This window comes from Gracilinanus agilis, chromosome 2 (assembly GCF_016433145.1).
Source record: "Gracilinanus agilis isolate LMUSP501 chromosome 2, AgileGrace, whole genome shotgun sequence".
Classification (NCBI taxonomy): domain Eukaryota; kingdom Metazoa; phylum Chordata; class Mammalia; order Didelphimorphia; family Didelphidae; genus Gracilinanus; species Gracilinanus agilis.
The window spans coordinates 510,045,824-510,062,003 of NC_058131.1; the positions used below are offsets into that span (position 1 = coordinate 510,045,824).

Genomic DNA, 16,180 nt, shown 5'->3' on the forward strand with positions numbered 1-16,180 from the left:
CTCTTCCAAGGAGAAGGAAGGAAGAGTATGAGGATAGTATCCCTATTTCATACAAGACAAAACTAATTTTTAAGATTAAGTGACTCACTCAATGTAATATGATGTAGTCGTGTGTCAAGGTGGAATCTAGAAAGAGATGGTACTAGACTAACTCAAGTATCTTGACTTCTGGGCCAGTATTGGATGTTGACAATTTTTTCACTATGTGGCTCCATACTCTTTCCAAATTTGCTTTCACATGACTTTTCCTCATAAGGGTTATGCCCTAGCAAAGCCAGTCTATTGGATGTTAGCTATATTTTATATTCTATTCTTAGAATGCTCTGTCACCTCAACTCAACCTTTTGAAATTCTTAATTCCATTCAAGGCTTCATTCAAATGTCACCTCTTGCAAGGTTCTTGTTTCCTTCATTTGCTTGTTGTTTTCCTACTCTCTATGCCCCTTCCCCATCCCCATGGATAGAATTTCTTGGCAAATATTTTGTATTTACTTATAAGGGTATATATTTTCTTCTAGCAAAATATAAGCTACCTGAAAGTAGAAGCTGTTTTATTTTTGTCTTGAAAACCTAATACCAGTGCCAACACACTATACTCAATAAATGCTTGTTGAACAAATGCTTGATCCTCAAACTTGAACCTTTACTGGTTTGTTATAAAATATTAAGGATGAACAAAGAGAGTCTATACACCCTTTGCTAATTAGACCATTAATTCTTAGTTAAATGAGATCATTCTAGCCAGTACAATTCACTTGATAGTTAAACCCCGTTATTGACAAAGGCTGAACAATAGCTGGAAGCCAGACCTTGATTTCTGCTTCCAGTGGCATTTGAGAAATGCAGTCTATTGAAAGACCAGATCTCTCCAAATGGGAGTACCAAATGCCACCATGTTAGTCAATAGTTCCGCAAACTAAGCTGGGCCCCAGGGCCATTCATTTAGTGAAACTGGATTTGGGTACAGGATATAGATTTAATCCAGGGGTGTCTCAAAGCCACGTCTCCCTGCCCAATGAGTCAATGCAGTGCAATGAACAGGAAGGCAGAGGAAGAAGCGGACTTAGAATGCCTGTGTGAACTGAAATTTTTTATCAGATGGCTGGTTTTTGATGTCGTGGAAAAGGGTATCAGATTTGGAGTTAAGAAAGTCCTGGTATGATATCTGACCCCAGATACCTATTAGTTGGGTAATAATGGGTAAGTCACAACCTCTCTGAGCTTTGGTTTCTTCATCTGAAAATAGAGATAATGGATATACTTCATACTTACATACAGATTTGTTGTACGGATGATATGAGATAAGATGTATAAAATGCTTTGAAAAACGTAAATCTCTATAAACCTCAGTTACTATTATTGTTGCTATTTGGAATAATGTGGTAAAGTGAGCAAAGTTCTAGGTGTAGAGTCAGAAATATTTGGGTTCAAATCTTGCCTCTGGTATTTACTGGCTATGTATTTCTGAACAAGCCACTTGACCTTTGTGCTTTGGAGAACTCAGAGGCTTATTTACTAAGTTATTGATTAGTGGCATCTGAATTGGTGAGAATTTCCACATGAGGATTTCTCTATGGTGAAGAGATAACTAATCCTCCCTATTTACTTCTCATCACTATAAGTCCTCTATTTCTAAGAATGAAAACTCAATCCCCTGCAGGTGGTAACTTTATATGTCTGCTGTGAAACTAAGCAGGAACCACAACTTCAAGTTAAGGAAAGAATCAAGCGAGACAGGAGTTTGGATAACTGAGTGATTAAAATCATAGCAGAAAGCAAGTTTCTACAAGAATTTTGTAGAAAGCCCAATTCTGTCAAGGCTACATCTGAGCAAGGATTTCTTTAACGTTAACTTTAGAAAATTAGCTCTTGCTTCTCACCAAGAAGAAACTGGGGAGAAAAATAGAACATGGGAGGCAATACTGCATAAACACGGACACTGCACTCGGGGTAAGGACGACATATCTAGTTCTGCTTTTGTCACTCAATAACTGTGTGACCCTGTTCAAATCATTAAGCCCTCTGGAATTCAGCTTTCTCATCTCTAAAAAAAAATAGGACTATATGAAGCAGTCCTTGGGGTTCTAGGTCAAACATTCTTTGAATAATTGGGCCAATGTAAGGCAGGGTCTGGGGCACATACTTGGTACAGTGGTCCTGAAGTAAGGAAGACTCAACTTCCTGAGTTTAAATCTGGTCTCAGATACTTACTAGCTGTAAGAGTCACTTAAGGCTCTTTGCCTCAGTTTCCCCATCTATAAAATGAGCTGGATAAGGAAATGGCAAATCACTCCAGTACCTTTGCCAAGAAAACTCCAACTGAGTTTAGGAAGAGTCAGAAACAACTAAAACAGCTCTAACAGCAATTGATACTTGCCTTGTGCTTTCTAATTTACAAAGCTCTTTCCTCATAACCACTTCTATGATATAGGCAATGCAAATTTTGCAAGATGCAATTCCCATCTAACAGATGAGGAAACTGAAGCTAAGAGGTTGAAGCAACTTAGCCAGGGTCCTAAAATGGCTCAGTGGCAAAGGTCAGACATACACGTATCCAGGTCTCTGGAATGTTTCCACTAAACACCCTCTGCCCTCCTTGCCTAGCAATGCCTTGCCATGTAAATCCCAACCATCCTTTGTCCTCCAAGAAGGAATCTTAAAGTACTAACACCACAACCGCTGACTCACTATTCTTACTCAGCGAGGCCCCCAAAGGCATTGCATACTCTGCAACTTGGTGATTTTTCAGGGCAAAGGAAAAGTGAGCGTCCCTGCCTGAGTGGTTCTACTGTCTGGAGTTCTGCCAAACCCTTAGTTCAGGAAGGAAATGTGCTTTCTCAAATCAGACTCTGAAACTGAGTGTGGGGAAGGGCTGAGAGGTAGGGGGCAGAGAGAACTTAATTTTCCACCCCTTCTATAGGAAACAACCCTAAGGTATCATGTATGACAGTCCAGGATGCCTTTGGATACCTGACACATTCTCTGTACGTCTTAAAGCATATTTCTTGAAATATATCTGTAGAATACCACTGCCAGAATTTTGGGGGAGGTGTTAGGAGGGGCGAGGATGGAAGAGGAGAGAACAGTGTTCCAATTAAACTCCAGTATTAGGTACCTTATCGGATGAAAATTCTGTCCTCTGTACTTGGGCATTTGTAAAAACAACCCACCCACTATGAGTCAACCCAGCCAAGATTGGAGAGGGGGTGGAAGGCAGGGGCAACATCTCCTCCAAATCCTCGCCTGGGAACTTGGCTCAGGGGAACTGTCACTGGGCTAGTGAAAGGACATCATCCCAGACAGCCTACGCTGGCTCTCCTACCTCAGAATTTAGGAGTATCATTCCCTGGGAAGATAGGCATTCCATCTCCTTAGAGGTAAATCTGCTTATTAAAGAACATTTCCAATGCTGGAATGATTCATAAGCAAACATACTAATTTAAAAAAGTTGTAATCTTGGCTTTGAAATGTTCTCCCTCTTGTGTACTTGTTCATAGACACACACTCTCTCTCTCTCTCTCTCTCTCTCTCTCTCTCTCTCTCTCTCTCTCTCTCATCTACCTCTCTTCCTATCTGTCTCTTTTTCTTTCTGTCTCTCTTGTCTACCTCTCTCCTCTCCTCTCTCTGTCTCAATCCTTCCTCTCGCCCCTCTAACGCACTCACCAAAAAAAACCAAAACAGTCCCCCTAGAAAATATAAAGCAATTAATTTTAGTTGGTACCAACGATTCCATCTCATGTTCCTTTACAGGCCATGTCAATTTCTATTCTGACAGGGGTCTCATTGTGTTCCATTGACTGTTCTATTTTGGGAGAGTTCTGACCTCAGCCCATCATTTCTCTTTTGAGTTTGGCGGTCAAGTTTAAAGCCAGGATTCCTCCACTACTATACCCTGTCCATACCCCATCTGACCCTTAAAGAGTCCCTAACCATCAGCAGCTTTTCCTAATCCCTGTTAAAGTATCATGCTAAGCTTATCAGTAGTAACAGATTAGGTAAAATAAAATATAAATAGTAAAAACTGATTAGGTAAAATATAGCAGGAGTTAATGAATTAATTAATAATCATAATAAAAGAACCCCAATAAATCATTCCTTCTCTCTTAGCCTCAGTTTTCTGATCTATAAAATCTGGAGGTTGAAATAGATGATCTCTAAGGAAGTTGTGCTACAAATTAAAAATCATATGGCATTTGGTAGCATAGATGGAGATTCACATTCAGTTGTGTCTGATTCTTTGTGACCCCATTTGGGTTTTTTTTTTTTGGTAAAGATACAGGAGTGGTTTGCCATTTCCTTCTCCAGCTCATTTTATAGATGAGAAACAGGGTTAAATGACTTGCCCAGGATCACACAGTATAGTAAGTATCTGAGGCCAGAAAACTGACTCTAGACCCAGCACTCTATCTATGCACTGGGTACTTAGCTGATGAATCACAGATTATCTGTATATAAAAGGCTCTACTGAGTGAGTCTGGGGGAGCACTCAATCAGTTCTCTTCATAGTTTTGGTCTCTACATTTTTGGGGGTTGCTTTTATTAAGGTCTCTTATTCCAGTCTTATCAACTCTTAACCTATTGTTTTGTACCTAATACAAAGAGAAAACTAGTAGGTCACCGACTTTATAATAAGCCTTCACAGAACTGGAAGACAAAAAAGTTATTTCCCTCTAAGTCTTTTCCCCCAGGCTAAACAATTTAAACTTTTCTCCCATTCCTATTTTCCTTCCTTTAGAAATCTTTTCAGTTGAGATTATGTAAAACTAAGCTATGAAGCTAGGCTTTTAAATTTCTTGACTTGTTTCTGCACCAACCAAGATCTTGGGAAAAGGAGGAAGGGGCAAAAGAAGCTTGGAGAGACAAAACTGTCTCAGCTCTCAGCTACTGTGGTACAAGAAAAAGTGTGTTGGATTGAGTCAAATGAATGGTTGGAAATCTGGCTTTGCTATTGAACACTTATAAAGCCTAGGGGAAAATCCCTTCAATCCTATTATCTATAAAATGAGGCACTGGACTAGATCAAGTCCAGTGCCCCTCCTAGTTCTAATCCTATCCTACCTAGATGTACCTTTGAACTAAGCAATCAACAAGCATTTATGAAGCACTATTATATATCAGGAACTATATTAGGCAGTGGGGATACAAATACATTGGAACAAAGAATCTCTACTCTTATTGAGCTTATTAATAAGAGGTATCATATGTTCAATAGGACTGGCTGCTCCTAGCATTGCTGATTTGCATGATGTAAATAACCTCTCATTGAAAATTTAACAATGAGCACTCCATAGTCAGTAGGCTATCACAACCCAGGATGCACTTCATTGGGAGATGCTGGAGATGCTGGCCAAAGTACAGGAAGATGGGACAGTGGATAAAGAATTGGACCAGAAGTCAGAAACACGAGTTCAAATCTGACCTGTGACAATAATTATATGATTCTGGGCAAGTCATTTTAATGTCTCCGTACCTCAGTTTCCTCAACAGGCCTTATAATAATAGCATCTCTCTCACAGGTGGGGACTAAATGAGATAATGTTTGCAAGGTGAATTTTATAATATCTAGCATAGAAGTTGCTTGTCCCCTTTACTTCTCCCCAAACATAGGCTTTTTGAAAAATGTTGCAGGAAATGCTAGAATATTTCAGAGAAACCTCAGTGACTACAGAAAGGCTTTAGTACCTCTAGTTAAAGATTTTTAGAGACATAAATTGGTTATATGTACTGATTCACTGGGGAAACTAGGCATGGAAATCTGGGAGGTTTCTACATGCTTGTTTTCCAATGGAATCACAGGGGCGATTGTGTATTCAAGATTTGCTCCCCAGAACTCTAAATACCAGCTTCCCATGTTCCCTCTCATGTTACATGCTAATGCAGGGAGGATATAAAGCCTAACCTTTAGTAGAATGGCCTAAGAAGTCTTTTTTATTGGTAGTTTGTATTTTCTCTCTTATTTCTGAAATCTTCCCCTCAGCAGAAGCAAGGATATACTTTGGCAGAGTTAGGATTCAAATCCAAGTCCATCAACTCCAAACTGAGTGTTCAGATCTCAGTGAGATCTTACCACAGAAGCAAGATCTCAAACTTAGTATTTTAGTACAGGTTATGAGCAATATACCTGCCTAGACTACATTCTCCATGTCTTAGTGAAACTTGTTTTTTCTTCCAGTGTCCTTCATCTATTAGGTGATTAATGTTTGCTGATTTGTTTACCTGAAAGCCATCTAGACATCAAGTTCTATTTATTAACTAGATCAGTCTTACTCTTCAATTGGAACTTCAATACACCTACTTAACCTACTGACATACAGACTCCTTTCTTCCTATGCTGTCATTTAATTCTTTGCCTCCAATGGCAGAGGGAATTTACTGATCCGGGAATTCTCTATCTAATCTGGGAGTTCTCTATATTAATGAAATCTCAAGTCTAGTCCCTATCCTTAACCCCTTACCAGAGATTGGTGGTTGCAAATAAATACTTAAGTTTTTCCATTTAAAAATGACTGTTTTTAGGATATGGAGGTATCCTGGCACATTTTTTTTTGGTTTATAAAAGTAGAAACAGATCTTGGCAAGCAAGACTATAATAGTCAAGCTACAGCTAAGGTTCCAGCAATAAAGCACCAGGAATAGTTGGGCCCCTTCCTGAGTGATGCAATATTGAGATCACTTTTGCTAGGGCTTGTTTATGCAGAACTGAGCACAGAGATGAGAACCCATAAAATGCCTCTCAGGAAGGAAAAGAGGAGACAAGCATCCAAGGCTTCTTTCAAGTATGAGCCAAGATAGAGATTGGGGGGGAAGGGGAGTCCCTTTTTGTGCAGATCTCTAGAGCATCATTTCACCTGTTGGCACTTTAGTCTCAAATCTCTAGGTAGAGACAAGAGATTGTTCCTTTGTGAAAGGTCAGAACTGGAGGTAGAGAAAGTAAAGGGGAGACAATTAAAGGACTAGCTAGAGGAAGAACTATTTTTCCTTATTCCAAACTAAGCATTTATTGATGCAAATAAATCTAGACAGTATATGTCTGACAAATAGTACAAAGATGGGAGGGGTGAAAATTTTGTTTTGCACATTTCATGGTATATAACAAATATTCCTGGACAGATTCTTGGCACAACAGGGTTTCTATAAAACAGTATAATAGTGAATCAGAGCCTCCTTGGAAATAACCAGGAAGCCAAAACCAAATTCCCTTGCCCCGCATCTTACCTTGTGGGCAGTTTCAGCAAACTGCTGGGCACTGTTCTTCATATCTTCTGTCTTTTCTTCTGCTCGACCTAACCTTTCCCCACGTTCATTCAAGGCCTGGCTGGCCTTCTGTACTGCGCTTGTTACACTGTCTGCTGCTGAATGAAGTATGCTGTTTCCTGAAACAGATAAATAACAATAAATAATGATGATGATGACAACCCAGGATTTACGACAGAGAAATTTAAACTTTTCAACATGATTTCCTTACAATGATCCTAAGGAGGTAAGTATCATTTTCCAGGTAAGGAAATAAACTGAGCTTCCTCAAACAAAATGACTTAACTGAGGTCACTTAGCCAACAAGTGGCATCAAGATTCAAACACATAGTCTCCTTTTATATTATATCATATTGTGTATTTTGTATAACATCAGAAGTTTGTATAAGAAACAAAGAACTGACTAGGCTCTTCAAGCTGGGAAGCTATGTTTTAGGAATAAATCAGGCAGATTAGGATGGGTCCTGACATTTTCAAGATCCAGAAGTACTAGTTAATTGTTTCCAGGAGTCTGAAAAGGATAACTTCTTATTTCCAGGAAGGAAATTCATGCAGTAGCAGAAATTGGAAAGCTTATTTCTTAAACCTTGAGTGGTAAGACTATGTTCTAGATGGTCTGGTAGAGAATTCTGTTGGGTGGATGGGGGTAGTAGAAGGAAAAGAGTTCCAAGGGATAAAAATCTGAACATAAGAACTTGTGGTATGAAGTTAAACAAGACTGCACAGGTGTATATAATTAGATAGTAAGAAAAAATTACCTGTAATTATAAATTCGGGGCAGCTGGGTGGCTCAGTGGATTGAGAGCCAGGCCTAGAGACTGGAGGTCCTAGGTTCAAGTCCGGCCTCGGACACTTCCAGCTGTGTGACCTTGGGCAAGTCACTTGACCCCTATCGCCCACCCTTACCACTCCTGGGCTAAGGATGGTCCCTAGCCCGGATGAAAAAAGGAGGAGGGTTGGGCGTGGGGCTAGCAACCCCACCCTGTAAAAACTACATCTGCTAAAGAAACTGCAACCTAAAGTAGGGGCAGCTGGGCTAGCTCAGTGGATTGAGAGCCAGGCCTAGAGACGAAAGGTCCTAGGTTCAAGTCCGGGCTCAGACACTTCCCAGCTGGGTGACCCTGAGTGACCCATTGCCTACTGGTTGTGGCCCTATGCTCCTAGAATGGAGTCCCAGGATAGAAAAAAAAATTATAAATTCATTACTTTACTTATCTTAGGCTTTGTGGGTCAACCATAACCAGAGGAAATAAGGAACTATTATAGCATACTTATGGTAGTCATTTATAAATGCTATAGGGCCATAGAATTGAAAGAGACTCTTGAAGTCATTATCTAACCTCTCCTTGAATATCTAGGTTGAGTAATGAACAGAGAGCTGGATTTGAAGTCAGAAAGACCTGAGTTAAAATCTTGCTTAGATATGAAATAGTTCTGTGACTCGGACAAGTCATTTAACCTTTCTGAGCCTCAGTTTCTTTATCTATAAATGAGGGAGCTATACTCAGTGGCCTATAAGATCACTTCAAGCTCTAAGTCTGTGACCCTGTAACTTCTAGTGATGGGGAAGTTCCTACTTCCTGAGACAGTCTAATTCATTTTTAGATAGCTCTAATTGTTATAAAGTTCTACCCTTTCAAACAATCAACAAACATGAAGCATCCACCAAGTGCCAGAAACTGTGCTAAATGCTTGGGATACAAAAAGAGATAAAAGGCAGTCCCTGCCAACAAAAGGCTTATAACCTTAACAGGCAAGAAGATATGCAAACAAATACATACAGAATGAGTTATATTTAGGATAAGCAAGACATAATTAACAGAGAGAAAGCACTAGAATTAAGAGGGGTTCAGGAAGGCTACCAGTAAAAGGGATTTTAGTTGAGATCTATAGGAAACCAGTAAAGTTAAAAGGAGAAGCAGGGGAAGAAGAACATTCTAAGTTTGGGATATAGCCAGAGAGCATGCATGGAGCAGAGAGAAGGAGTGTCTTCTTTGAGAAGTAGCTAGGAATCCAGGGTCACTGGATCATTTGATTGTAGAGCAACAGAGCATTTTTATTTGTTCCTGGAGGCACTCAGAAGCCAGTGAAGTTTATTGAGAGTGGGAGTGGAGTAGATGTGAATGATATAGTTGGACCTGCACTTTAGGAAAATAATTTTAGTGGATAAATGAAGGATGTATTATAGAGAGAAAGAAACTTGGTGCAGGCAGACCATCCAGAAGGCTCTTGCTGTAATACAGGTGTGTGGTGAGGATAGCTTGCACTAGGAATGATGGCCGTGTCAAAAAGAAGGAGGCATTTTCAAAAGATGTTGCAAAGGTGAAGTCTAAATACTTTGGCAATGGATTGGATGTGAGAAGTGAGAGACAGTGAGTGAGGAGTCTAGGATGACTCCCAGATTAAAAGTCCAAGGCCTTGGGAAGATGATATTATCAAAATATGGAATTATCAATTACTATAATATAATAACATAGATAATTTACAATAATTAATAAGTAATAGGGAAGACAGGAGGGAGAGAGAGTTTGGAGGGAAAATATAATGAATTGTGTTTTGGATTTGTAAATCTTAAGATGTTTACTGCATATCTAGTTCAAGACATTTGAAAGGCAATTAACTGGTGATTTGGGACTGGGAAAGGAGAGGCAAATCTGAGAATCATCAATATAGAGATAGTAATTAAGTCCACGAGCATTGATGAGCTCATTAAGTAAAGAGTATAGAGGGAGAAGAGAAGAGGGCCCAGGACAAAACCCTGAACAAAACCTACATTTAAAGAGTAGGTTATTACGAGGATTTAGCAAAAGGAATAGAGAAGGAGCAGCCAGGTAAGTAGAATGAGCACCAGGTGAAAGCAATGTCCTGAAAACCTGAAGAAAAGAGAGCATAAAGAAGAGAATGATCAACAGTGTCAAAGGCTGCATAAAGGTCAAGGAGAATGAGTAAGGGGAAAGGTCATTGGATATGGGGATTAGAAGATCACTTGAAACCTTTAGAGGGGAGATTTGGTGGAATTGTAAGGTCAGAAGCCAGACTGTAAAGAGTTAAAAAAACAGTGAGAGAAGAGAGAGAAAACAAAGACACCTATTATCAAGAATAGGTACAAAGGGCAGAAGAGATAGAGGAAACACTTAGGATGAAAGGAACAAGCTATTTTTTTTCCAGGATAGAGGAGACAAAGACATGTTTATAGGCAGAAGGGAATGAACCAGTAAAGAAGAGACTGAATACCACTATAAGGCTTATTTCTTAAAGTGCTCAGGGAAAAAAAAACCCTAAATGTTCTAAAATATTCATAGTGGCTCTCTTTATGGTGGCAAAGAACTAGAAATCGAGGGGATGCCTATCAACTGAGGAATGCTAAACAAGTTGTGCCATATGATTGTGATGGAATACTGCTGTGCCATAAGAAATGACAAGCAAGTTAATTTTTTAAAAAAAACATGGAAAAATCTATATGAAATTATAAAGAGTGAACCAAGCAGAACTAAGAGAACATTATATACAGCAACAAAAATATTGTTTGAGGAATCACTTGTGAATGTCCACCTCCGGAGAAAGAATTAGTAAATAGAAATAAGCAAGACATAATTTTGTAGAAACATATCTTTTTTTAATCAAATGATGCCTTCTTTAATAGGAGTTGGGGTAGAAGGAGGGAGAGAGTTAACCGGGCATTTTAATATAACAAATAAATAAGTTTAAAAAGAAAAAAAAGAAAATGCGTGAAAGATGGGGATGCCAGAAGGGGAAATCTTGGAGGAGATAGGATGAAATAGGATTGCTTGAACAAATAGAGGAGTTAGTCCTAGTCAGGAGTAAGGCTTCATTGTATGAGAAAGGGCAGAAGAGTCTGAGTGATTGGAGATGAGGGAAAATGAGAGAGAGCTCACAGCATATGGGCTCAAATTTCTTTCTTTTTTTTTTTCTGTAAAATATGGTGGAAGTGAGGAGGGTCACAGCTAGGGAGCTCAGTGGATTGAGAGAGCCTGGCTTAGAGATAGGAGGTGCTGGTTACAAATGTGACCTCAGATACTTTCTAGCTGTGTGAGCCTGAGCAAATCACTTACCTCCCATTGCCTAGTCCTTAGCATTCTTCTGCTTTGCTACCAATACTCAGTATTAATTCTAAGATGGAAAGTAAGGGTTTAAAAAAATGTGAGGCAAAGTTTTATCTATGAGGTTGGGGGGAGGGAGAGCCCTGGGAGATTTGAGGAGGGGTGAAAAAGTTTAGAATAACCACTGTGGGGAGAGGGATAGTGAGTTGTAAAGGGAGGCAAAGTATGACTGGCTAGTAACAGTGAGGACCCAGTTGAAGTTGTTTAACATGGATTTGTAGTGAATGTAATAGAAATGGTTGTGTGATTCTCTCCATCTTTGTTTAGCAGCACATGTAAAGGAGTGAAGGTGAATGGTGGGAGTACTCCAAGGCTAAGGCTCTACTGGATGTAATCCATGCTAGGATAAAAGGGCTAAAAATTCAAGCTATGGGGACAGTGCAAGGTTGAACTGGTTCACCAAAGTGTCTAGATGAGGAGAAGAGGAGAAAGAGGTTACTTTGCGAGATTGTCTGGCAAATAATTGAGGTGTCAAGTATTGGAAGTCATTGTTTTCATCCAAGGAGAGAATCTTTTGTTCCAAATCAGAATTTGTGCTCTTTTCGAGGTAAAGACATATAGAGACGATAGTATATCTCATTGGTTAGGCTTCTTCTGCTCTGATCTCTGCTATATAAACAGGGTATTTAGCAGAAACTGTCCATCACTCTGTGTTACCAGACAGAAAATGACAAGAAAATCAGATTTTGAGAGTGAATAATAGTTTCCAGATTCAACAGTTTCTGAAATGATATAGACAGTTAAAAACTGTCATGTCTCAAAAGGATCGACTTCCTTGTACTCTTAATTGGGGAAGCCAATAGTCAATAATAATAACTCATACCTTTATGTGCTTTAAGGTTTTACAGTGCTTCTTCTCTTGACTACACCACACCACAGAGACAGAGCAATTATTATCTCTTAATAAGAAGAAGCTGAACTTCAAGGGTTCAGAAAGGTATGTCACATAGCTAGTGTTGGTGCTAGTTATGCCTGGGTGATGCCATATTTGAACATAGCCAATAAGTTATATGGTAGCAAATGGAAAAAAAATTACACCTATATGCTCTTAGCTAAAAGCCCTCAAAGAAAGAGATATTTAATGCCATAGTGTATAATAGCTTTGTTTCAAAATAAATTTATTGTATCATTTAATTATTCTTACATTTTGCTACAGTCAGACTTTAATAGAAATTAAATTTCTATTGGCATCAGATGTAAAAATCTTATAATTTTATTTCAGTGGGGTCAAGCTATGGACTACTGAAAAGGTATATGGGCAGAAAAAAAAAGTCTTCTTTCTCATGGAGTCATTTTGATTATCTTTAGCTCACTGTTGAGGGATAAGTAAGTTCTTCAATCAGAAATTTGTAATTAGTTCATAAGTCAATGAAGAAAACACATAATATATGTGCTTAGGATAGAGGAGGTAAGTGGCAAGTCCAGTATGCAGGGGCATCAAGCAAGTGTTTTGCCTTTATAGGGACCCAGAAATAGTTATAGAATACACAAAAACATAGGAGAGATCATATTCTTCTCTTTTCATTAATGTTAATTGGACTTTTAAATGGTCAATAATAGAATAAATCATTCAATTAAGCAATTAGGGAAAAGTTACACTAGTTGGTCTGATTCAGTTAGCCAGAACTGGGATGGAACACTGGGATATGGATGCTGATTCGATACAATGTGATGATTCCATTCAATATGGTACATATACCCCAAAGAAGTCAAAAGAGAAAGAAACAGCACATAGATAATAAAAGTCATGATATAACTTCTTAAAAGAAGTTTCTAATGTTCCAACATAGTTTCCCTTCCCTGCAAAGAGGAAAGTACATTTTCTTCTCTCTCTCTCTCTCTCTCTCTCTCTCACTTTTACATTTACATGGTTGAAGTCTTTCTATATATTGTTTTTCTTGTTCTTATTACTGCATTTTGCATGTCTTCTTATGCTTCTCTGAATTCTTCAGATCTCTATTTTTTATAGCACAATACAATTCTATGACATTCCAGTTCTACAATTATTTAGCCATTTAACAGAACTCCCTGTGGTAGCAAAACAAGACAAATAAAAAACCACTGGGAAAAACAGGTGCCTAGAATGTGAAGACTAGCTGAATAAATGGTGGTTATTGTGTATGTGTATGTGTGTGTATGTGATGGAATAATATTATGCCGTAAGTAAGGACTTGAGTTAAATATGGCAATATGTGTATGAATTGATAGAGAATGAAGTAGGCAGAATTAGAATACAATTATTAAGATGAGGGAAATAAAAAGAACATTAAAATGAAGTAAAACACTAATTGTAATGACCAATCTTTGCTCTTGAGAAGAGATGAGGAAGCACTTCTTCCAATAAAAAGCTAGAGGACAAAGGATGCAGAACATTGCACAAATGAACCTGTGTTGTCTACTTCTGCATAACTTTTTTTCTTTAAAAAGGAGAGCTTGATTGTTGGTGGTTTTTCTTTTTTTCTTTTTTTTTGTTTTTGTGGTGGGAGAGGTAGTTTTTCAGGAATTCCTGTAATAAGAATAACATATTTTTTAAACCCCATGAGGTTTTATGAAGATACGAAGCACCTGGTGTTCCAGAAATGCCAGAGGAATTAGATATCATTACCAATAATTAGGGACTATGCCTTACTCAAGCACTGTAGGACCCCTAGCAATGACCACTTAAATACTTGCTGGCTGGTGGATGGTTGCATAAATGGGTGGATGTTGAATGAATCTTCTTACTGTTGTTTAGTATCTCCTATGTCACCTTATAAATAACTGGGAAGGTTGGAGAAACTGAAGTACTCCTGTGGAATCCCATTCTAGGCCTCTTTTAGGAGAAGATTCAGAAGCAAAAAAAGGGAATGCCCTTCTAATGTAACCAAATTGGTATTCTGATATAAGTGGTGAAGGGATGCAATAAATAATAGCATTTACATAGTGCTTTAAAGCTTGAAAAGTCCTTTTCATGTTTTCAAATTTCCACTTGATGTTCCCAACAACACTAAGGTAAGTACTGTTACCTCATTTTACAGTTGAGGAAATGAAGGCAGACAGAGAGGTTAAGTGATTTGCCCAAGGTAACACTGCTAGTAAGTGCTTATGGCCTGATTTGAACTCTGGTCTTCCTGAATCTCAGAACTCTGCCTATCTTCTACTGCATCACTTACTTGCCTCTACAGAGGCTACTACAGTAGATCAGCTAAGAGGTGATACAGCTCTGTATTATGGTGGTGGCCATGTATGTAGAGAGAAAAGATGCTGGAGATGCTACAGAGAGAGGAAAACCAACAGAACTCTTGAAAGCAGGAGCTCAAGTTACAGTTCTTTGTATTCCTCATATCTAATGGCACACCAGGAGCTCACTAAACATTTAATTAATTGAAGGGACAGTCTTTTATACCACCTTACCAATCCCTTTACTGCAGAGAATTTGCCAGATGATGAATGGCATAGTCTCTGGTTATAAAACATAGAGAACTTAACTGTCTTATCCAGGAATTGGATATAGCACTGTAACCTCTTCTACAAGGGCTAGAAAATAACAAAAACAAAGGAAGATTTTTCTAGATCTCTTAGGAAAAAGAATGGTTGGAAGAAAAATGGTGCTAATACTCCTTAAAATTAGGGGGAAAATGTATTAATGATGAAGTACGAAAATAAAGAAAATTAAATGGCTCATCCAAATCCAACATATAACTACTTTCCTGTGAGATGAATGGCTGGCCTCTACCCAATGACACATTAGTGGATTTCTCTAATTTCTCTTATGAGAGGCTCCTTTTGGGTAGGATACTCAAATTAGGGAATAAACTACACCACCTTTTCACCTTTTCCTCTGGTTAACTAGACCAGACAAATGGACAAATATACTTTAGATGATGTGAAGAATGTGAACACATTTGATCTCAGAGAAAATGACTGATTCAATGTACTTTTAAGAGCCTAGTATATGCAAAGCATTGTGATAGATATTATGAGATCTAAGAGACAATAAAGCTATATAAAAACTCAAATCTACTCCCCAGGTAGCTGATGGTACAGTGTATAAAATACTGCATTTAAGGTCAGAAAAACATAAGTTCAAATCCAGCCACAGACATTTGCTAGCTGTGTGACAGCAGGCAATTAACCTCTGCCTCTGTTGCTTCGTTTGAAAGATGGGCATAAGAAAACCAACTACCTACAAGGTTTGTTGAGAGGGTCAAATGAGATGAAGAGTTTATCACAGTGTCCAGAACCTAGCAGGTACTTAATAAATGCTTATATCCTTCCCTAGTTTGGAATTATTTCTATAGCAGGCATACCCACACCAAACTGTAAACTCCTTTGGGGCAGGGACTGAATCTTATTCATCTTTGTATCCTCAGTAAAGTCAGGTACTCAGTAAATGTTTATGGAATAAATGAAACATTTAAGACTCAAGGCTTTTGGAACATCATATGTTGGTATGATAAATCTGAATTTTAAGCATTCATTCTCCTGAAAAAGGACTGTAACTCTCTTTAAATGGAATGGAAATATATTAACACCCAAATTTATTCAGGCATTCTGAGGTTAGCCCAGTCAACTGTATAGGAAAAATAAGTCAAATGACTTTTAAATCATAGTCCCCAGAGAACTGAGCTAAGACCAGGTTTGGTTCATTAATGATAAATTTTCATAAATTTCACTCAATATATTTTTAAAAAAATATATACTGGCATCTTATGTCAAATGATGTAAAAGTTTTTATTGGGAGAGAAAGTCAAGATAATGCTGTAAAAATTGGGTGCAGTGACTGTTAGAAAGCAAAATTAGTGGAAGTGGAAGTGTATTAAAAA

At 38.3% G+C, this 16,180-nt stretch overlaps 1 protein-coding gene across 1 annotated transcript in view; it reads right to left on the reverse strand.

Moving 5' to 3' along the window:
• Window positions 1-16,180, reverse strand: part of STXBP6 (syntaxin binding protein 6) — a 352,448-nt gene that overhangs the window by 692 nt on the left and 335,576 nt on the right. The window contains exon 5 of the mRNA XM_044665046.1: window positions 7,216-7,373. Within this exon, the coding sequence (XP_044520981.1) occupies window positions 7,216-7,373 (158 nt within the window). The remainder of the gene's footprint in view (window positions 1-7,215; window positions 7,374-16,180) is intronic.